This window comes from Girardinichthys multiradiatus, chromosome 13 (assembly GCF_021462225.1).
Source record: "Girardinichthys multiradiatus isolate DD_20200921_A chromosome 13, DD_fGirMul_XY1, whole genome shotgun sequence".
Taxonomy (NCBI): domain Eukaryota; kingdom Metazoa; phylum Chordata; class Actinopteri; order Cyprinodontiformes; family Goodeidae; genus Girardinichthys; species Girardinichthys multiradiatus.
Genome location: NC_061806.1, coordinates 28,335,192 through 28,357,193, shown reverse-complemented (window position 1 = coordinate 28,357,193; position 22,002 = coordinate 28,335,192). Strand labels below are relative to the sequence as shown.

Sequence of the window (22,002 nt, the reverse complement as noted above, 5' to 3'; positions counted from 1 at the left end):
CTGCATTTCCAATCACTTCCTGCTGCTCTGGGGGCAGCTGCCATGTGATGAGGTGATGTAACCTTCGTCCCTGCAGCACGCAGGTAGCTGAGGAACACGTCCTGCTGAAGGAGCCTCAGGATGTAGGAATCATTGAGCTCTGAAGGCCTGCAGGTCTGATCACCTGAGGCAAAGTTAACAGATAATGGGCACAATTTAGCATTTAGACCCACTCAGTCCATGCAGCATCTGAGTTCCCTCAGGCTTCAGACTGATAACAAGCTCCAAGAAAGATACAAAAAATCACAATTTTTCTGCCGTAAAGTTGAGTCCAATTTTCTTTGGACTTTCCATAGTATTTTCTATGTAAATTTAACATTTTTTGTTGGAAACAAACATATAATAGAAAGAAAATGTGATAAAACAACATTCTGTTTTCATGTCTGTGCATCAGGTCTTTGTTACCACAATGATAGGCCCACCTGTCCAGAAACAAAGGTGAATGACAAGTGATGGAGGAATCACCTGGTGGAGGCTTTCTGGGAAAATGGATCAACCTGGATCAACAGCAGACTATCAACATTGCCTGAATGAAAGACATGAAGTGGAGACCCAGGACAGGTAAGAACAAGAATTGATATTCCTGATGCTTTTCTTATTTATGATTAGCTAAAAACCCATCTGAGGTGTCAAAAGGTGGCCTCTGTGTTTTTCATATGATTGTACTGTGTTACACTTAACACAAGGTTCTTAAGTGGTTCTGTAAAAACCCAGTGAGGAACCAGCGCAGATCTGCAATATTATGTCAGTAGAATCAGATCACAGATCACAGGCTTATTAACCCTGCAGAACATCAGCAGTTTGATTTATAAACCCTGTTTTAAACAACACTGTCTTATCAGGGTTTCTAGCTTGGGCTTCATGGTTTCAGTCAGGGTTTATAAGCTGTTTTAAACATCTGGAGGTGTTTGTGAATGCTCCTTTCTGATCTCCAATCTGTGGAGTTCAGGGTTTTATTCAGGGTTTAGAAACACCAGCTGCTGATCTTATAAGACCTAACAGAGTCTATAGATTCAGCTGAAAACAGTGACTGTGAACGCAGTTCTGTTTATGCATTTAGTGACAGTTATTCCCATCTTCCTGTTGCCTGTTTTAATATCAGTAGGGCTGCAACTAACTATTATTTTGCTAATCAATTAATCTGTCAAGTATTTGTTCGATTAATAATCGAATAGCCAAAGGTTCTTAATTGGAGATATTTTACAGAATTTGAACCAGGTGAAGCTACAAGTATGCCACTTGAGGAGTTGTGGATAGAGCATATTTACAGACAAAGCAGGTTTTTCATCTTAAATGCAAAATGTATATATATTTTGCTCAGTTTTGGCTTAATAACTGCTCTGAGTGGGGTGTTCTTTCAGCAGATGGCATGTTTTAGAGTCTCTACTCCAGTTAACGATTATTTGATTACTAAATTAGTTGGCGATTATTTCAGTGACAGATTAATTACGATTAATGGGATTAGTCATTAATTTGTAGAAGCACCTATGGGGTATGTCTCTAGCAGCTTCACATCTATAGACTGAAGCCCTGGCTTTTTTCCTAGGAAAATAACTCAGTCAGATTGGATGGAGAACATCTTTGATCTAAACCGTTCATTGTAGCTCTGACTGTATTTTTAGGTTGTTCTGCTGGAAGGTGAACCTCCACCCCAGTCTAAAGTCTTCTGCATCCTCCAACAGGTTCTCTTCCAGGATTGCCTTGGATTTACCTCCACACATTTTTCTTGTTCCTGCTGAAGAGAAGCATCTCCACAGCATGATGCTGCCACCACCATGTTTTACTGTGGAGACGGTGGGCTTAGTCTCCTCTGATCAGAACACCTTCTTCCACGCCTGCTGTGTCTCCTACATGGCTTGTAGAAAACTGCGAACAGGAGTTCTTCTGGATCTCTTTCATCAATATCTTTCTTCTTGCCACTCTTTCCTGAAGGTCAGATTTGTGAAGCTCACAATTAATAGTTCTCTTGTGGATCTGTTATTATAAACTAAGGTTTAAGGGTGTGAATACTTTTTGAAGGTGCTGTATGTCTGAACAAACCCCATTTTAGTGGATCAGAGTGGATCAGAGACTGTATGTGGTCTGATCTGAATCCGACTACATGATGATTCTATATAATTGGGATCTGAGCTGGTCCCATAGGAAAATTGGCTTCAGATGTAAAGAAGCAGAAATAAAGAGATGGAAACGTTTGTTAGTGTTGGAGTTTTTTAATAAGACGTTTAAATATTGCAACAGCCATCAGATTTCCTTCTAACGGGTAAAAATCATCAAAAACTAACAAAAAGAAACTTTTAAAATCTGTTTTATATTCCAAATCTGGAAACTATGGCCCTAAATGTAACCAGTAAGACCTTTACACTGTGAGCAGATATTAGATCAATCAACACATTGTTCAAACAAATTATAAAAATAGATTTGGCATTTTCAGATACATATTTACAGTATTAAACATTAGGAGCTTGGCTCAGTGTGGCGACCGGGTCAATCAGAACAAATCCAAACCAACCAGACCTTTAACTCACTGCACAGAGAGAAGAAGTGCAACAACATCATCTGATCGTAACATAAAATACTGGAGTCCATCACACATGCTGTCACAGAACCACCAAGTCCAGTTAAAGCAGAGATGTTCAGGAATACACAGATACTGTGTACCGACAGTTCAACCCCCCCACTGCGAGCTCCGAGTCCAAATCAAACAGAACAAGACATATAAAACCGTCCTCTGTGGACAGAATAAATATGGATAAATAGCTTTAAAACAGACCAACTTCCAGAGTCTGCCTCGCTGCCACGGATACATGTAAAATACTAGAATATCAGGAAAAACTTCAATATTCACGTCAGGAAGTAAAACACATATATAATATAGATTCATCACACATAGAGTGAAATATTTCAAGCCTTTATTTCTTGTAACTTTGAAGATTCTGGCTTACAGAAAATGAAAACTGGAATGTCAGACTTCTGAACATTATATTCATTTCTATAAACTCAATACTCAATGGTTGGGGCTCCTTTTGCATAAATTACTGCATTAATGCGACGTGGCATGGATGAGATCAGCCTGTGGTTCTGCTGAGGTGTTCGGGAAGCCCAGGTTGCTTTGCAGCCTTCAGGTAATCTGCATTGTTGGTTCTGGTGTCTCTCTTCTTCTTGACAGAACCCCACAGATTCTCTATGGGGTTCTGGTCTGACCAGTTTGCTGACCAATCAAGCACAGTACAACCACGGTCATTGGACCAGCTCTTGGTACCTTTAGCAGTGTGGGTTGCTTCCAAGTTCGGCTGCAAAATGAAATCAGCATCTCTATGAAGCTTGTCAGCAGAAGGAAGCATGAAGCACTATAAAATGTCCTGGTAGATGGCTGTGTTGACTGTGGACTTCAGAAAACCCAGTGGACCAGAACCAGCAGATGACATGGCATCCCATATCATCACTGACTGTGGAAACTTCCCTCTGGACTTTAAACAACATTCTGTTCCTCTCCACTCTTCCTCCAGACTCTGGGACCCAAATGAAATGCAAACTTTATTTTCATCTGAAAAGAAAACTTTGGACCACTGAGCAACAGTCCAGTTCTGTTTCTCCTCAGCCCAGGTAAGACGCTTGTAGCGCAGGTGTAGGATCTGTCTGTGCGTAGCGGTTCTTGATATGCTGACTACATCCTAGGTCCGGTGAAGCTCCCCCAAACTCTTCAATGGATTCTGCTTGACAAAGCTCTCAAGGCTGCAGTTATCCCTGTTCCTGGTGCACTTTTTCCTTTCACTCAATTTTCTGTGAATATGCTTGGATACAGAGCTGTGTGGGAATGACAGCTTCTTTGGGAATGACCTTTTGTGGTTTCCCTTCCTTGAAGAGGGTGTCAAGAACTGTCTTCTGGACATCTTTCTAGTCAGCAGCAATCCCCATGATTGTGTCTCCTACTGACCCACTTTGAGAGACCATCTAGAGGCTCAGGTGTTTGTAAGTAATTAGCTGATTAGGGTGAGACCCAATGAGTTTCCAATATTTAACTTTTTCACAGTGTTCTAATTATCTGGGACTTTTGGATTATCTTGAAGCTAGAATAATCAACATATGAAGATATGAAGGCTTGAAATACTTTGCTCTATGTGTTATGAATCTATATAATATGCCAATTTCACTTACTGAAATGAGTGACAACAAATAATGAACTTTTTCTCTGATTTACACATTTTTTGTGATGTACCCTGTGTTTGCAGAAACATGAGGAGGATTCTGTGACTGAGATGACATCCAGCACAAAGAAAACCAGGGAAAAGCACCAAGGAGAAGAGAAAAACCAAACCCACCAATGAAAGCAAAGTTTGAACCTTTTACATTGTTTGTTTCACCACCAGACTCTGATTGGGACAGAAGCAATATAAGAACGTTGTCACTGACTGAAGCTCGGTCTGCTTGGACAGCTCCAGCATCCTCAGCTGCTGCGGTGAGACCAGTTATTCATTCAATCGGATCAGCGCTGTTTGGTAACATGAGCTCCTGTCTCCCAGAAGGTTCGTCTTAAAGGGAAATTTCACCAAAATGAGCTGCAGGGCCAAACCTGTCGAACGCTCTGATCCAGAGTCAGCCAGAAGCAGCCGGTAGAAGTCACAATAAGTCACATGACATCCCTATTCTGCAGTTCTCAGGTCAGACCACTCATCTCCTCTTTGAAAACAGGAAGTAGGGATGAAGGAATGCAAGAGGAGTGAAACATCTGCTCGTCATTCCTTCAGTGTGGAAGAGCTCCTGCGTCCTCTCCACCTACACACCTATAGGTGTGCTGCAGCAACCGGAGCTAGGTGAGTCCACCAGTCAGACCTGCACCCCCCGGCCATGCATCTGGATCACCTGTGCCCGGAGTGTCTGGATGGCTGCCAGGATCAGCTTCTGATGATCCACGGAGGTGATGCCGAGGCTCAGGACGTCTCTGCAGACACAGAAACATTCAGAAGCTGTGTGTCACATGTGTTACTGAAGCACAAAGCTGGAGGAGCCACTCACTGTACGGTCATCCGAGCCACAGATTCCAGATAGCAGTATCCTGCAGCAGTGAAGTTGTCCTTGTATCGGCCCATATCCACAGCATCCAGCCACTCTCCCACAGAGTTAAAGGACGGGAAGGTGGGAAGTGGCCGCTCAGTCAGGGTGATGGATGAACTCAGCGTTCTGGAGGAGCACAAACGTTAGAACTTTGAATGCATGAAGCGTCGTGACATCAGATGACAGAGCCGGTGCTGCGTCAGTACCTGCGGGCCAGTGTGGACGAGCCGATCCCATCCGGAGATCGGATGCTTTTACTGAGCGCTGAGTGGATCTGGCTGAAACTGGGCCTCTCCGTCCTCTCCTTCTGCCAGCAGTCCAGCATCAGCTGGTGCAGATGTTGAGGACAGTTTACCGGAGCAGGCAGCCTGAAGCCGTCCTCGATGGCCTTTATTACCTGCACACACACACGCACACACACACACACACACACACACACACACACACACACACACACACACACACACACAGGAAATCAATAGCGTCAGATGAGATATTCTCCACTACTAACTCTATAATTAGATACATGCTTAAGGGACAGGAGAGCAGGGAGGTGGGTGAGTGTTGTCCTACTTAAACACGTTATTAAATTACCTCCAACCTCTGTTTACAGAGGAGGAGTTGGTTTCCATTAATAATTCCTGTGGAGCCCACGGCTGCATGGGACCGTGCACACAGCATCTCTCAGAACCAGCTGGAAACCAGACCTGACCAGATATCTGCTACCACTGTGCCAAGGATCAACCAGCAGCCTAAAAGCTGTGCTGCAAAGAGGAGCAGCATCCCTGCAGACATCCATCACCATGCTATAAAGACACGGAGGTCTTTCAGCAGGATATTCTGTGTCTTCAGGAACGATTCTCAGGATATTAGATGGAACATCACAATGCTCTGGTGTCTATTATCAGAACTGTTTAATTTCCTCTATCAGACAGTATCCTGTAGGCTGGTTAACAAAAAAAAAAAACCTTATCTTAGAAAATATGATTTGGATTTCTTCATTTATTAGTTTAGGTGGAAATGGAAAAGTTCCCACAGGACTGCTGGGTTTCAGGAGGAAAACAGTAGAGTTCAAACTTCCACCTCAGGTAGGAGAACCAAGAGGAACAGTTTGATCAACAAGGCGAAACCACAAAGTTCTGTTTAATCCTTGCTTTTAAAAATGACTGGATAGAAACATCTGACCAAAGCTGTTCAACCTCCCTCAGAAGATGCTGGAGCTAAATCCTTCAGAAACACCTTAACATTGAACTAAATGAAGTGGAATCATAAAGAATTTGTTTCCTCTTCATTGATAAAATCCTGTTTTCTCTGACAGGCTGTGGAGACTCTGTGATGTTCCTACAGAACCCAGACCTAACTTTGTGTTTAGGAAGCACTCCTGTAATTTCTGGGTTATTATAGCTTCATCAGACTAACGTTAGCTCTGCACCACCTCACAGGAGTCTTCCTCTCACACCAGCCACTTCAGCAAACACAAGTGAGCCAATAAAACCACAGCATATAATCAGCAGAACGACATCCATCAGCAGCATGATTTCATAAAGGCCTCTCCTCGGTGAGCCCTTTAAGCTTCTATCTGACTAAAGAGCATTCATAAAATGCTTCTTGGCATTTGACATTTTCCATTTAATCAGAGGCGTTAGGTAAAGGCCACGTCGGATCACAGGTGGACGGGCTGAGCAGAAATCCTGTTATGATATAATGTCTCAATTTAAAGTGGATTAAAATCCCTGCTGCTCTACAAGCTTCACCTCTGACCTCTCTATTGGAAAGTTTGATAATATAACAGCAGCTGAAAGGAAACTTCATGAAAGGGCATCAAAAAAAAATGAGAGGAGAAGTCTGTTGTTCCTGTTCCTGCTCAGAAACTCATGCATATTAAATCTAAACCTTCAGAAATGGAACAGAGGGATAATCTACACCTGTCTGCAGGAAGTGCAATTATTATTTTACAGTGTCAAAAGGAATTAAAGCTTTTCTGCTTAATGAAGCATAGGATTCCAGCAATATAACCATCTTCCATGATGTGGAGAACCTGCTGTGGTTCACTGTGCAGAATAACCTGCTGTCTGTTAAAGCAGACTGGTTCTGCAGCATGATCGTCTGAAGCAAAGAGGACAAAGAGGTGGGTGCAGCGTGGAAATAACTGGCTCCTGGCTCTGATCCGCTCTTCCAGGGAAAGCTGCAGGATTTTCAGCTCTTTAAAGAAAGAGATGGGGAGAAAGGGGGGGTCCGAGTGTCCTTAAGAGAAAACAGGATTGGTCACGGAGCTGAACTGCCTTATAGAAGGGGGCTTAGAGTCTACAGAAGCTCTGAGGTGCTGTGCTTTCTATAAATAAGGTCCTCGCGGGGCGGTTTGGGTCCACATCTCAGTGGTGGTGGGGTGTTACAGGTTCTAATTAAAAAGTAATAATCAACTCACATCCTGGGTTCCCATGTCCCAGTAGGGTCTCTCTCCGTAGGACATGACCTCCCACATGACGATGCCGAAGCTCCAGACGTCGGAGGCTGAAGAGAAGCGGTGGTACTGGATGGCCTCTGGTGCGGTCCACAGAACCACGCTCTTCCCTCCATGCTGCAGGGAGAAGAGACAGGGTGTTAAAGAGCTCACAAAGTGATGCTTTATTGTTTCCTCAGAACTTCTAAAAGAACAAGGGAAGCAGGAGGCGACTTGGTTCAGTTCAGATCAAACCCACAAGGTTCTATTTCCTTTTGTAAACCCGATCACATGACCTCAAACTAACTAATGTTCCCTCAGAACTCATTAAGGTCCAATAAAACCACTTTAAAACATCTAGTCATTACTGTACTGAACCCCAACTGCTCCAGAATCATCAGCAGTAAAACTCAATATTATAACTGCTTTAGAACCAGCAGAGTTAAAACCAACTTCAGAACTGTTTCAGAACCAGCTGCAGTAAACAGCAAAACATAGTACTCCGGGACATCCGCCGGGCATGTCCACGCAAACCTCAATTTTTACAACCGCGTATGCTGTACCACACATTAAACTGCTCGGCGGGAAAAAGGTCTATTCCTCTTCTTCGCCGTCCCTACTCTGGTTTAATTGCCTTTAACATCACCTTCATTTATTTTTGTTTTTCCGGAACAACGTGGCAAATTAGTTCTGCCTCCCCGTCCGATGACACCATGGCAGAAATCTGGTGAAATGTGAAGTGTTCTGCAGGTTGTTGCATGTTCACGTTGATAAAAAGAAGATGCTCATGAGCAGCTCAGATGTTCTCATCAAGAAGCAGCAGAGCAGAACAATAAATCCAGGAAATATCTGAGGTTGGTCTTACCAGAGTGGTGTAGATGACCTCTATCTTGTCCTCCTGAAGAGGTCTGAAGCCCGACACCTTGCAGGTCAGGTTAGAGTTCACCAGAACCTGAAAAGTGAAGATGACATTTTAAAGCTAATGTCTGTACCCTGAGTGCAGGTGAAACAAAGTCAAAGTCCTTGATTGTGTGCAGAACCTTGGCCATTGAGCTGGTTCGCATTCTCAACTTTCACTAGAGACCAAAGCTGCGTTCATGTTGGAAACATTTGGAGGCACCAAGCAATCAAGGTGTGAAATCCTCATCTCGCCTCACCTTGTGTGCTGCCAGCCGTTTGTGCACAAAGCCCATCTCAGTAAGGTACTTCATCCCTGAAGCCACTCCGGTCAGCATGTCCATCAGCTGCATGACGCTCAGCTGGCCGTCATGTTTCTGAGGAGACCACAGAAGGATGTTAGCTGAACCTTTCCAGCAGCTTTCAGCAGAATCTGTTTTATAATGACCATAATGAGCTGTGCCACCCTCACACTCCTCCATTTCACCAAGTTCAGGTCACCGGGGCACAAATCCTCATTTGTGAAAAACTCTACATGATTGTTAGTTAAACATGAAGGTTTAAGATGAGTGCAGAGAAAGCCCTACCCTGAGGAAGGAGTCTAAGGCTCCGTTGGCCATGCTCTCCACCACGATCATCATTGTGTTTCCTGCAGACACACAAAGAAGAGCGGAGGCAATCAGTCTGTGGGAATCACTGGGGGAGGAGAGCAGGGTCAGAATAATCCAGGTCCAGTCAGTTCTGCAAGATTTATCTGCAGCACGTTTATCTGAAACATCCACATCAGTCATCTTTATCCAATTAAAGCAAAACCTTTTTAGCCAGAATTAATCTGAAACTGGGAATGGTGGCAACAGGGTTGGTCTGCAGTCTGATCCAGCCTCTCGGAGGGAGGTGCTGCTTCTCAGGGGTCTTCTTCCAGGGGCCACAGACCAGCCCTAGACCCTGAACCAGTTGGTACTGGACCAACCCCTCTCCCTACTGGTTGTGTAAGTATAGGCAAGGCAGGTTTATGGTGCTTTATAAGTGCTTTACATGATGAAAAATAAGTGATGATGAAGCAAAGTTAAGAAACGTTGGACTACAGACTGAAATTAAAGCATTTTAATATGTATGTCTGGTGACCTCACTGCACACAGGGAGGTCCGTTTAGCTCAGTTCTAAGGTGGAAAATCCCAAATCACCTTTGTCCCCATTAGAAAATACACTAAACGTCTGAACGCAGCACTGCTCATATTCCGGTGAACATTGTTGGTTCTTTCAGTGGTGGACAGGGTCAGCATGAACCTTGACTGCTCTGCAGCCCCATGACCAGCAAACTGTGATGCACCTTTCTATCAGAACCAGCATTAACTTCTTTAGTAGTTTGTGTTACAGCAGCTCATCTGTTGGACCGGGCTGGACGGGCCAGGGTTCATTCCCCACATGCATCAATGGTCCTGCTGCTGCTGGTCCATCCTCAGCTCTTATTCTGCTCAGATTTCTGAAGCTGTTGTAGAGGGATGAACGGATTTGTCAGCATGAATAAACTGAGCTCGCTGTCATGTGTTAGCGGGTTTTCTCAGACAGAGTGGGCACAATAACATGTTCATCCCACTGTGGGTGCGAGCTGGCAGCTACTTATTTCCACCTTTATGTGCAGCTTTATGTCAGACATGCAGTCTGAGTCTTCCTGCTGGTTTCCCTGCAAATAAATCTGGGAGAAGGTGGAGTTCCTTCATGTATCCGTGTTTCAGTGTCAGCTGTAGTCCAGTCTTATTGGAGGGCTGGGCAGTGAACTGGGCCTGTCCAAACGGCAGAGATCCGAGCATTTATTTTCCATGTGAGGGAATGAGATCAGTAGAGGGATGTGGGGGAGGTGTTGGAGGGGAGGCTGTGGGGGGTAAGTGATGGAAAACAGGTGATTTGTAGTCTGACAGCATGTGGGTGTGGGCGGAGAGGAGAGTGAGCAGGTGTTTGGGTGAAGGCGGGAGGGGGCAGGTGGAGGGGCTCTGTGAATGTCTGTGTGTGTGTGTGTGTGTGTGTGTGTGAGTGTGTGTGTGTGTGTGTGTGTGGAAGAGATGGTGGGAGGTATTGGAGAGTATTTCATCCCCTGCTGGGTCTCAAGCACCAATTACTGTATCATGCGCATCTGTTGCCACGGAGCTGTGAGTGTTGAGGCTCAAACACACAAACCTCCATCAGGCTAGCAGCACCAACTGCTCCAACTATTTAAAGCTTCTCCATCCCCCTGCCAGCTCCATTAACCTCCACCTGTCTGTCCTCCTGCGTATGCTCCATGCACCTCTCCTCTGGACCTCAGTCTAAAGTTATTGAGCTATGACCCCCAACTCACCGGTGGTGATGACACCTTCCAGCCGGATGATGTTTCCATGGTCAAACTGTCCAAGGATGCCGGCCTCGCTCAGGAAGGAGCGTCGCTGTTTGTCGGAGCAGCCAGCCCGCAGCGTCTTGATGGCCACGGGCAGCTCTCTCTTACTGGGCAGCTTCAGGCAGCCACGGCAAACCTCTCCAAAGTCACCTGCAGGGGGAGACAGACAGCAGAGGTCAGGGTCACTGTCAGCAGACAGTGCGTGGATGGAGGTGCTGCAGCCGAGCAAGGTGGACACATTCTGAAGCTGGGATGATGTCGTGGGAGTGCAGGTGAAACAGGGAAGCATGGGGAAGAGACCGTCAGACTGACTCCAGCATCTGTCTGAGAGGAACAAGTCATCTGTGGACAGTTCTTTCCTTGAAACATCTCAGAAAATTTACCCAAATCTATCTGCTGTGAATGATAATCTCATTATTAATGTTTGCTTATGAATAAAGCAGGTTTTAACTCCTTTTTAAATTACAAGTTTTTCATGATTCCATCTTTGTTGGTTATAAATTGAGCATGATGAAAGTTTTATATTTGGAGATGGAGATGTCAGGATATCAGACCAACATTCTGGCCCAACATTTGGCCCAATCCGTTGACCATGAAGCCCTCAGCTTCAGGAATCTGCACCAACAACAGCTGGAACTAGGTACCTGTGTGCATGATCCTCTCTATCTTGATGCTCTGGTTGTCCAGCTCCTTGGCGAATGTGTGCACGGCCTGCAGCAGGTCTTCGCAGGTCTCTGGGTCGATGTAGGTTCTCCGTGTTGGGATTTTAACTGGAATCACAGAAAAATCCTCAGTCTTGGTTAAACACAACATGATCATAAGAACCCAGGTGTCTCTGAATAAAGTAACTGCAGATAAAAGTCGGAGATAGCAGGCAGGGAAACCCACACACCATTAGAGCCTGGCAGGAAGTAAGCACAGGCGGAGCTGTTTTTTAGCAGGAACAAACATCTGCAGCCACACAAAAGATCCCTGATGTCTGCCTTGCTCCATCATCAGAACACAAATTGGTGTCAACAAAGACCGGCTCTGATTGTTCAGCATGAAGCTCTTTGATCCACAGCCTCCAATCAGTCCCAGAGTTATTCTGCTCTGCTCCACCTCTTCCCAACCAGAACCAAACTCTAATTCTTACACTGATGGCTTTCATCTTACATCTCATTTCTCTGAGTTTGTAAACTCTGCAGAGAATCTAATCACCCACACAGAGACCAGTGGTCATTGTGAAGGTTGGATGAAGAGGGATCTTAATGTATGCCGCTGCTCCATGTGGAGCAGGACTAGTTTAAATGTTTTCTCCTCAGCAGTCTGACCTGCACAACCTAAACTGTGTGTTCTTCCAGTGGCGGTTCTCTTTTCCAAGTTCTTCTCACCTGGAACACAATGTTGCAGGTGATGAACATCAGAGAGTGGAGTTAGAAGAATTTATACTGTATAATAACTGATCTGGATGTATATGTATATGTTCTGCTGTAGTCCACGACACGTGTGCGTGTGTGTGTGTGTGATGGAGCAGGAGATCCATCAAACTATGAGCTAAAAGGCATTACTAATTATTTATTAAAATGTTACATTTTAAATTAAAGAAACATGCTTCGACTAAATCTGGTAAAAGTAAAGAACCAGAGCAAATAAACAGGAAGGTAAATCGTGTTGGAGTTGTTTCTGCTCCAGGAGGATCCCAGCAGGCAGAAATTACCTCCTGTCTCTCCATCCATCCAGCTCTTATGAGCTGCTTCCATTAAATATGTGATTAGCTGTGGAAACTAATCACTGATAAGTTTAGGTTCTGCTGCTTCCGCATTGAGCTTCATCTTCATAAGCTGCTGCCACTGACAACCAGCACAAAGCCAATCATCTTCAACCTGGGTCAGCTGACCTCTGTTCCTTGTTAGTGAACTCTACAGGACAATCTTTCAGGAAAGGGTCAGCAGCTTTCCCAAAAATCAGGAATGAGGTGTGAAATGTGATTACAGCTGCAGGATCCTGAGCATCTGTCCAGCAGATTATTGATCCCATGCATGTTATTGGTCACGCTCATGCTAACAGATACAGCGCTGAGGGAAGTTTTTACTTTTTCACCAGACAAATAACCTGAGTAAATACAGGAAGCAGTTTTCAAATGATGATTTCATTCATCAAAGGAGCAAAGTTCCAACCCAACCTGGTCCTATGTGAAAACAGAATTAAATCATCAAGTAACTGATTCATTACATTTATGGTTCAGTGCAACACCCAGGTCTGTGGAGTCAAGAAATCACTTAAACAGAACCTATTTGACAACATGAAGTAGGCTAGATATGTCTTAAACCAACCCATCTTTCAGGCTGGAAAGAGTTACAAAACCCTTTCTGAGGCTTTATGACTGCAGAGAACCACAGCGAGAACCATTATCCACGCATGGAGAAAACATGGAACAGTGGAGAACCTTCTCTGGTGAGGTTGACCTACCAAAATCCCTCCATGCGCTCAATGACTCATCCAGGAGGTCAAAGGTCATGAATCAACAATAGGAAAGAGAGACTGGGCAAAAACAGCCTCTATGGGGGAGTTCCAAGGCCAGAATCACTGCTAACCCTCATACCTACAGTCTTTCACGGTGGTGGTAGTGTGATGGTCTGGAGCTGCTGTGCTCTATGATCCAACGATCATCCTTGAATGGATCAAAAAACAAAATGAAGGTTTTACAATCACCTAGTCAAAGTCTGGTTTTAAATCTGATTGGAAAACCCTCCAATGTCTCTAAATTAAATCAATTCTGCAAAGCAGAGTGGGTCCCAATAACAGGATCAACCTTGGGTTTAGGGGATAAACACTTCTTCACACAGGGTCTGGTTGGTTTGGATGGATTATTTCCCTCATTTGAAACTGCCCACGTTCACACTTGTCAAAGAGGAAAAGTGGCAATTTAATATTGAAGTAAACAGTTATTTATAAAACTGACCTTCGATCAGTTTCATAAATAACTCTGGGAACTCTGGAGTTCATGTTCTGCAGAACAGTGAGAGGAAATAATTAAAGGTGTGAAGAATTAATCAGCAGTCTCTGTGTTCATGTCCACCTTCTTCCTCTCTGTAGCTTCACCTTCAGGTCATCCCTTCTGCTTCAGCTGATTAATAGAAACCAAGTTTCACTTCTTTGCGTCATGGCTGCTTTCAGAGTTTGTTGGAGACCTTTCTAACTGAAGATTTCTGAAGGCTGAAAATATCTACCTGGGACATCAGATGTCAGAATAAAACGCTGCTGATGGGAATATGAGTCATACACAAGCAGGAAGCTGGGATCTAACTTTGATTTCAAGTCAGTTTCTTCAACATCGCCATCTCACAAAACAACTGTGTGAAAGACGGTCCCGATCCAGTCCTCATTTCCGTCCTGTGACCCAGACCTGTAATTACTGAAAGGGATCTTACTGAGCAGTTCTTCTGATTTCCCGAAGGCCTTTCAGAGCTTTTCTTTAGCAGTTTTTCTCTGTGTTTCAGTCCAGTACCTGACCATGACTGCTTGGTCTGCTGTCTGTGAGGAAACTGATCCGGTATCAGAACTGAACCTCGTCCAGTAGATGAAAATCCTGTCTTTCAGAAACAGGAAAACAAATCCAGTAGACACCTCAAAAATTTTGTTTTAAAGACCTTCGGAAAGCCAGGACAACTGTTGATCCAGACCATGATCAGACCAACAGATGGAGCTAGAAGAACTGAAGAACCAGACTAGAGGTTTCTTACACATCCAGCCCTGCGGCACCATGATCAGGCGGCTTTGCTGGTGGACGGTGATGATCTAAATGTCTTCAGGTTGGAAAAAGGCTACTGTGTGCAGGTCAGATGATGGCGGGTCTCTGTGCAGATTTAATTACCAGCAACCAGCTCCGGCTTAAAATTCATCAGACTCCAAACCTCTCTAGAGAGCTAAGCATGCTGGGAGATTAAATAAGCACACTCACTGATTTTAGGAACTGCACAGGAACAAACAGAGTATCAGAAGCAATACTAAAGCAGCAGCAGAAACAGGAAAACCGGTTCCCCACAAGGAACATTTAGCCAGTGTTGAGGTATCAGCCTGCTGTGAGCAGAGCGACCCGACCCAACACTGAAACAGAAACTTCTATAACAGAGTGTAGAACATTAGAAAACCCTCTGCTGGATTCTGCAGCTTCCTCTCCTCCATCTGTGGTTCATTACACCTCTCATCCTGATTTCAAACAGTGGGTTAAAACCAGTCAAACACGCTCTCAAAATCAAGAATTAATGCCTCAGGTGTGCTCCAGTAAACCCATTCCTCCTCCAAATTGGGATGCTGTGGTACTGGAAAGAGTGTTGGGACTTACATTGGAAGTAAAGTTCCTCGTCTCCCTCCTGAGAAGCTTTGCTGTAGCCGCATTGTCTGCAAAGACAAAACACAAATGGCTGATTATCCTGCAGCACCAGAGATCGGATCTGAACTCCAGCAACACTCGGATTATTCACGGATCAAGAGAGGAACTGAGATGTTCAGATGAGCAAAAAAGATCAGTTCAAGTTGCGGTTTAATGACATTGAACCATCTCCCATCCATGCAGAGTGTATGTGCACAGCTCTTATCCTTCACATCACTGCAGAGAAGCATGCTCCCCATGATCCCTCCTCTGTTGGATTTAAAACTGAGAGGAAAACAGATTTCCCATCTGATCCGAGTCAACATGTTGGATTAAGAAAAACTGATGATGGTTCTGAGAGTAAAATCTGCCAAACCTCCAAAACACGTAATTTTAATGCACATATTTATGATGTGAATGGGAAATGAACCTCAGCTTACACACACACACACACACACACACACACACACACACACACACACACACACACACACACACACACACACACACACACACACACACACACACACACACACACACACACACACACACACACACACAGATGTACTCCAGCATGCAGCTCTGTGTTTAATTTCACACTCATGAACAACTGGGATTTTATGTATCCCAGTTGTATCCCAGCAGGATATAAACAGGTTTTATTCCAGTCTGTCCAGCTGATGGATAAACCCATCTGCTTGAGGTCGGCGTTCTGGAGAATCCTGGCCAGGATATATGTGGAAATATCGAGTCAGGACCCAACCAGAGATCCGGATCAGTTTTTCTCTTAATGGGCTCAATGAGTCTTATGCATCAAAACTAAGAACTTCCATCATCTTCAGTCTAAACAGTTTGTGATAATTTACCACAAAACAGATAAAATGTGTGAACAGATGATTTGGGGATAATCTTCAGTTTTTCAGCTGCTACCTTAAACAAAGAATCTTTTATCTGGTAAATCTGAGTCATTAAGTCAGAACTCTAAGGAAATTGCCGTCGCCAGGAAAAGCCCGATCGGTGCATCTCTAGCGAATCTGAAGTGGACCTTTTCTTTATGTTCCAGTTTCTCAAAAACTGTTCAAATTAATCATTAAAGTAAATCTAACATTCATGTCTATGATGGAAACCTCTGATTCAAAAACAGAAAATTAAATGTCATAAGCTCAAAAGTGTGAGATCAAATGAAACAGAACAAGAAACAGAACCTTTAGTTCCCTTTCTTAAATTAATAAAAAAGTATATTTGAATTTTTGCTTAGGATGGATCTGAGCTGCTGGAGGAAAAAACTGAGGAAAAAATTTTATTCAGGCTCCTCTCTACTGGCTCTCTGTCCATAATTCTCCTTTCAGGAGGTTAATGTGCTCCTCTTCTTTAGGAGACTGCTTCCCAACCTCCTCCATACCTTCCACCATCGTCCTCGTCACCTCCTCCTCATCACCTCCTGCTAATGTGATGCACTGCCAGGTCTTTATTCCTCCAAACCTTTGTCTCTCCATCTTTCATTTCCTGCCTCTCGTCTCTTTTTTTTGCCTCCATAACCAAGATAAAAAGAGGATCTCTGGACAACTTCTATTTACAGAACCTTCCACAGGTATTTCACTCTAACCTCTGATAAAAGATGAGTTTTAAAGCCTGGAAATTATTCATCTCTTATTGCAGCAGAATAATTTCACCCTGAAAAATGTAATAAAACCCAACCTTCAACTGGAGAACATTTATTTAAACAAATCAGCCAACACATTTTTCATTTCTCTTAAGTTGAACAGAGTTTGTAGGAACTTTGTTTAGTAACCCATGGCTTCCTGTTTTCCAGGATATGCATATAATGTAGCCACTCTTCTAAATGCCAAAAACAAGAGAACATAGAGGCAGATGGTGCAGACCTTCATGTCAGGAAATGGCTAGAATGAAGCAGCTCCAGGTCTACATCTAGTAAGTTGTGGCATTAATGTTTGTGCAGGTGTAAATAACCTGTTTATGAAGAGATAAAAAACATATTATGAATAGAATTGTGTGTTGCTGTAATATTATAAATAATTTACTATGGTTTGTGTTATTGCTGCTGAAATTAATGCTCTACCTGTTTGAATTCTTTTAATTAGTTTTCCAGATGTTAATTTTGACCGATTCAATACATCTATCAAACTTCTGACCACAGCAGTTCACTTCTGACTGGAAACCTTTACTGGTCTGGTTTCCATCACAGGGCCTCAACTTGAATATCCTGGATCTTTGTTTTTCCTTTAGCTACTCCTATCCAACTTATGCTGTAAACACACACACACACACACACACACACACACACACACACACACACACACACACACACACACACACACACACACCAGCACTCAGATCTGGCCAGTGAACAGAAAAACAATCCTTGCTCTGATCAGTCAAGCCTGAACTTCCTGAAGATGGACTGAGCACTGCTCCAAATCTCCGGGTCGATCCGACTCAGTCAGGCACCGGTGCTCTGTGTGTGTGTGTGTGTGAGTGAGTGAGTGGGAGAGACCTGCTGTGTGTCTCCTTTCTCATGAACTTCATCCAGTTTTCAGGAGTTCTGGATCATGCATAAGGCCTGGTTAACGTCTTTCTGTCAGGTTTCTTTCAGCATGTTGAGCGTTTCATGCAAACAAAGTGAGTAACATGTTTAAAATCCTTATGGCAGCTCTGGCGTTAATCTGGCTTCTGGCCCAGAAGTTGTTACTGAGCATGCATAAAGTAGGCCGGTCCAACATGGATCCTAAAGGGTCTGGTGGTCCGGGCAGCATGGATGCTCCATAAGCAGACCTTAATTGGACTGATGTGACATTCTCATTTTCTGTCAAACTGACTTATGGGTTTTAGCTCTAAACCAGAACCATCAAACTGAGCAGAAATGTTCTGTGAGCTACATTACTGTTTGGAATGGATCTATACCAGCCGTGAAAGATTCTGATTTACTGACATGCAGCTTTGAACTCAATAAGGAAACCGTTGGTGTTGAACTTTGGATCCTTCAGCTGAGTGACCGGACCTAACCGTTGAGCTTCTCTGTGTTTTTATAGTTCATGAGACCAACCAGACTGAATGGACCGCTCACAATCAGCAGAACACTGCCTCCATCATCAGATACTGTCAGGACATAAATGAAGGAATGTTCTTGTTTGTGATTCAGTTCTTCAGTTGGACTTCGTGTTCTGTTGTTTTATGTTTTATTTAACCTGTTCTATCTGGAAACCGTCCCCCTCAGTGTTCTGCCCACAGCATTGCATCATCAGTTGGTCCTCAGTGTGTCCACAGCTGTACTTCATGCTGTCCACCTGCATCAGCTGGGTCAGAACGTGGCCCTGGTTTGGTCACTTCCACCTGCTGTGAGCTCATTTAGATGCAGTTCTCCAACTCACAAAGAGACAAAAAAAGTTCTGATGTGGAAGTAAGAAAAGTTTGGAATGGGTCAAAATCAACAATATTAAGGACCAACTAACCATCCATCCATTAATCCAGTTGTGTTCCGCTTATCTTGGGTTACGTCACAGTTAAGAGATCGAAGATGGAAACCCAAACACACCTCTCTGCACTGAACTCAGGTAAAGTTCTGGTTCCTTCAAGAGGGAGGTTTCTTGGATGATCCTGTTCAGATGAACCTTCCCCAGCTGACTCCTCTTGATATAGAGAAGCAGCAGCTGCATTACAACCTCTTCCATATGATGAAGCTCCTTTCTTCACCTGCAAGGCGGAACCCAACCACCCTACAGAGGAAACCCATGTCAGCTGCTTGTGTCCAGGATCTGGTTCTTTCAGTCCAGATCTATTTCTCAGGACCATAGGTGAGGGTTGGAATGTAGATAGAGCAGTAGATCCATATCTCTATCTTCAGCATCAAAGACTGGAGCAACACATCCATCTGATGCTCCATCAGTGAGGAACACCAGGATCCCAGAACTGTTCTGCTTCTTTTTTTAGTTTCACTGTTTGTTTGGATGTGATGATCGGTTAGATTTCAGGACCTCAACCATCTGGTTAACTCCAGGCATGGGTGTCGCAACCATGGGGGATGTGGATGTTTTAACACCCAGACTTTTCCCACAGCACTTCCAGTCTTTTTCCTCCGTATTGCGCTCGCTGTATTTGCCCCCTCCATCTCGTTCCTCTTCCCCTCCATCTCCTGTTAAAACGCGACACCGGCTGCTGATTGGCTGTCCCGCCTTAAGTCTCACCTGTCTTGTGTTTGTCTTACCTTCAGTCCATGCTGAGGAAACCCCGCTATGTATTGACACAGAAGTCGATTATTGCTAACATATTGTTTTTCTGGACGTGCTAGCATATGTTAGCTAGAAAAAGCAGTCTCTTTGTCATGTCCACCAGATTCACGACACTGTCGAGCTTTTAATGATCTTTTTGTCACTTTGTATAATTAAGATGCAGACAAGTAAAAGGCAAGAGAAGATTGACAACTTTTTCAAGAGAAATCCTGTAAGTGATATTGCTGTAAAAAGCTAAAAGCCAATTTACATGAAAAAATAAATATATTTTTTTGGATTAAACTTTTTTGTGTAAACTGCAGCCATCAAGTATTTAAATTATTTTAAGCCCGATCTTTATTACTGCACCCTTCTGGTTTAGGATAGGCAGTTGCAGGAGGGATCAGATTCAGAGAAAGCACATGAAGGTTCAGAGGTCAGTAATTCAATAAATGTAGTTTTAAACTATACTATGTTTTAGTTACAGTTTGTGAAAGAGGTCAACTGAAGCAGACAGTGTGTGTGTGATGCTTATTTCCATCCCAGGTGCATCTGTGAAGTGTTTATAAAGTCCCCAGTTTAGCTTTAAATGTTTTTAGGATGTATTCGAAGATGGGGCCCGGAGTGATGATGACAGAGAGGCAGAAGTTATGTTAAAATTAAAACGAAACACCCACAGCCAATAAGAATCTCAGTTCATAGCCGATGCCCCCACAGACAAACATCCCCCACACTTTTGAAAGGCTTGCAACACCACTGACTCCAGGAAATATCTGAAGTTTCTACAGGCTGAACTGGCCTCAGATACCTGTACATTTTTATTATTTTACCTTCAGAGAGAAATGAGTCCCTGAGCTGACCATCGGTGTAAACCTGCTCTTAAAGGTCGAATAACCTTCCAGGATAGGCTAATGATGGAGAACACGTACAATGAACACAGAGTTGGGAATAAACAGGACAAAGAGGAGCTGAACTGTCTGAACTGATGTCAGATCTCTGTAGAGATATTCTGGTTTTGGTTTGAAGACCAAGCTGCAGTTCTAAAGCCCAGCTTTAAACCCAGACAGTCTGACTCATCCTCCAGCCTCTACGGTTTCATTTTACACAACACTGATTGGATCAGACTGAGAAGCATCCTGGAAGAATTGGGTTGCTGCAGGAGAAAGTGACTTTTTATTGCCTCTGAGTCACTCGGCTTTAAAGTTTCAATCTTATTATTGTTATGCAGTGATAGATTTTATTATCAGACCATAAAGCAGACAGGTTTATTTAAAGAAATGATTTATGGAAAAATGAAAAGTAAAGCTTTCCAGCCTGCAAGACAAACTCAGGTAAACAGATTTTAGGTCCATTTTACTGTATGAACAGATTCTTCACTGATCAATGATAAAAGCAAGGTTCTGTCCAAATACTGGAGGTCAGTACTGGACAATCCTCCTCGGCCAGTCACAGGAGCTCATTACAGAACTCAGAGCAAATCTATGGTCCTTAAACTGTAAAACCTCATAAGGCTCACTTACAGACACTCATTTAACATTGTGTTGTTCCTAGTTTTGAATCTGGAGGCTTATTTCTACTTTTCTGAAGCACTTTTTAACTCCGACTGTAAAACCATCACTTCGCTCTGAGATTAGTATTCTGATTCTGGATGAACAGATGCGTGATGGGATTCTAATTCCAGGCTTGTTGCTTCTCTCGCTGCGCTGATGGATCAGTAAAATCTGGATCACAATGCGATGGATTTAGATGTGATTGGGTTAATGAGGTCTTTAAAACCTGCTGAGGAGGACAGGAAATTAAGGACTATACCTTCTCCAGATGAGCAGTCCCACTCCCATGGAGAGCAGCATGATGAGGGCAGCCACAGACACGATGATGATGATCACCACTGGGTTCTGTTCGCTGGACACCAGGGCCACTGGAACCAACAGAACCAGTCAGAACCACACAAAACACTGGAATTACACACTGTCTCTTCATCCAGTTTAGCGGTCGTCTTCCATCTATTTGTTTCACAACAGAATAAATATAAATGATCAGGAGATAAACCCACATTTAAAATTTGGATGAGTTTGGAAAAAGATAAGTTTGTCGTTTTTTTAGTCGCAGTTTTAACCCTAACCCTGAACATCTAAGGAAATTGATGCTACAGGAAGACAAACCGTTCTATGCTGATACAGAGAAATGCATGGAGGGGTCTTTTGTGACACAATATGGTGCTGCGAATGGCCACCTCAGTACTACGCTCGCTCTTCGTGTTTTTTTCTGTTTTGCGCTGTGCTTCACTGCTATACTACAGTCACTTTAATCAAAGAGCAACTGCTAAGCAACACCCAGTCCTCTCTGAGCAGTTTTTCTACATCAGCTTTTGTGAGGAAAGTGTGTGCAGACCAAAACCTTTTCACACATACAACAATAAACCATGGTTCACTTTACATCTGAGGAGGCTGCGTTGGACCAAGGAAGAGGCTTACAGTAGTGGGGACCGGGCAGTGCATAAGCAGGTCAGGAACACATAGACCAAAGAGATCAGGGCAGCTAAGAAGCTACAGCGAGAAGCAAAGAAACAGTTTCTAAGCTAATGAGCCAGCAGCAGTTTGGAGGAGCTTAAACATCATCACTA

The 22,002-nt window shown here is 43.7% G+C and overlaps 1 protein-coding gene across 2 annotated transcripts in view; it reads right to left on the bottom strand.

Moving 5' to 3' along the window:
* Positions 1–2,229: 2,229 nt before the first annotated feature.
* The window catches only part of LOC124879353 (ephrin type-A receptor 7-like), a 151,311-nt gene continuing 131,538 nt past the window's right edge, over positions 2,230–22,002 (bottom strand). For both annotated transcript variants that reach the window (XM_047383871.1, XM_047383873.1), the window contains 11 exons: positions 21,189–21,297; positions 15,127–15,182; positions 11,444–11,569; positions 10,764–10,949; positions 9,016–9,077; positions 8,689–8,805; positions 8,397–8,483; positions 7,517–7,669; positions 5,298–5,488; positions 5,053–5,217; positions 2,230–4,978 (listed from right to left, as the gene is read on the bottom strand). In XM_047383871.1, coding sequence (XP_047239827.1) covers positions 4,864–4,978; positions 5,053–5,217; positions 5,298–5,488; positions 7,517–7,669; positions 8,397–8,483; positions 8,689–8,805; positions 9,016–9,077; positions 10,764–10,949; positions 11,444–11,569; positions 15,127–15,182; positions 21,189–21,297 — 1,367 coding nt within the window. In that variant the 3' untranslated portion in view covers positions 2,230–4,863. The remainder of the gene's footprint in view (positions 4,979–5,052; positions 5,218–5,297; positions 5,489–7,516; positions 7,670–8,396; positions 8,484–8,688; positions 8,806–9,015; positions 9,078–10,763; positions 10,950–11,443; positions 11,570–15,126; positions 15,183–21,188; positions 21,298–22,002) is intronic.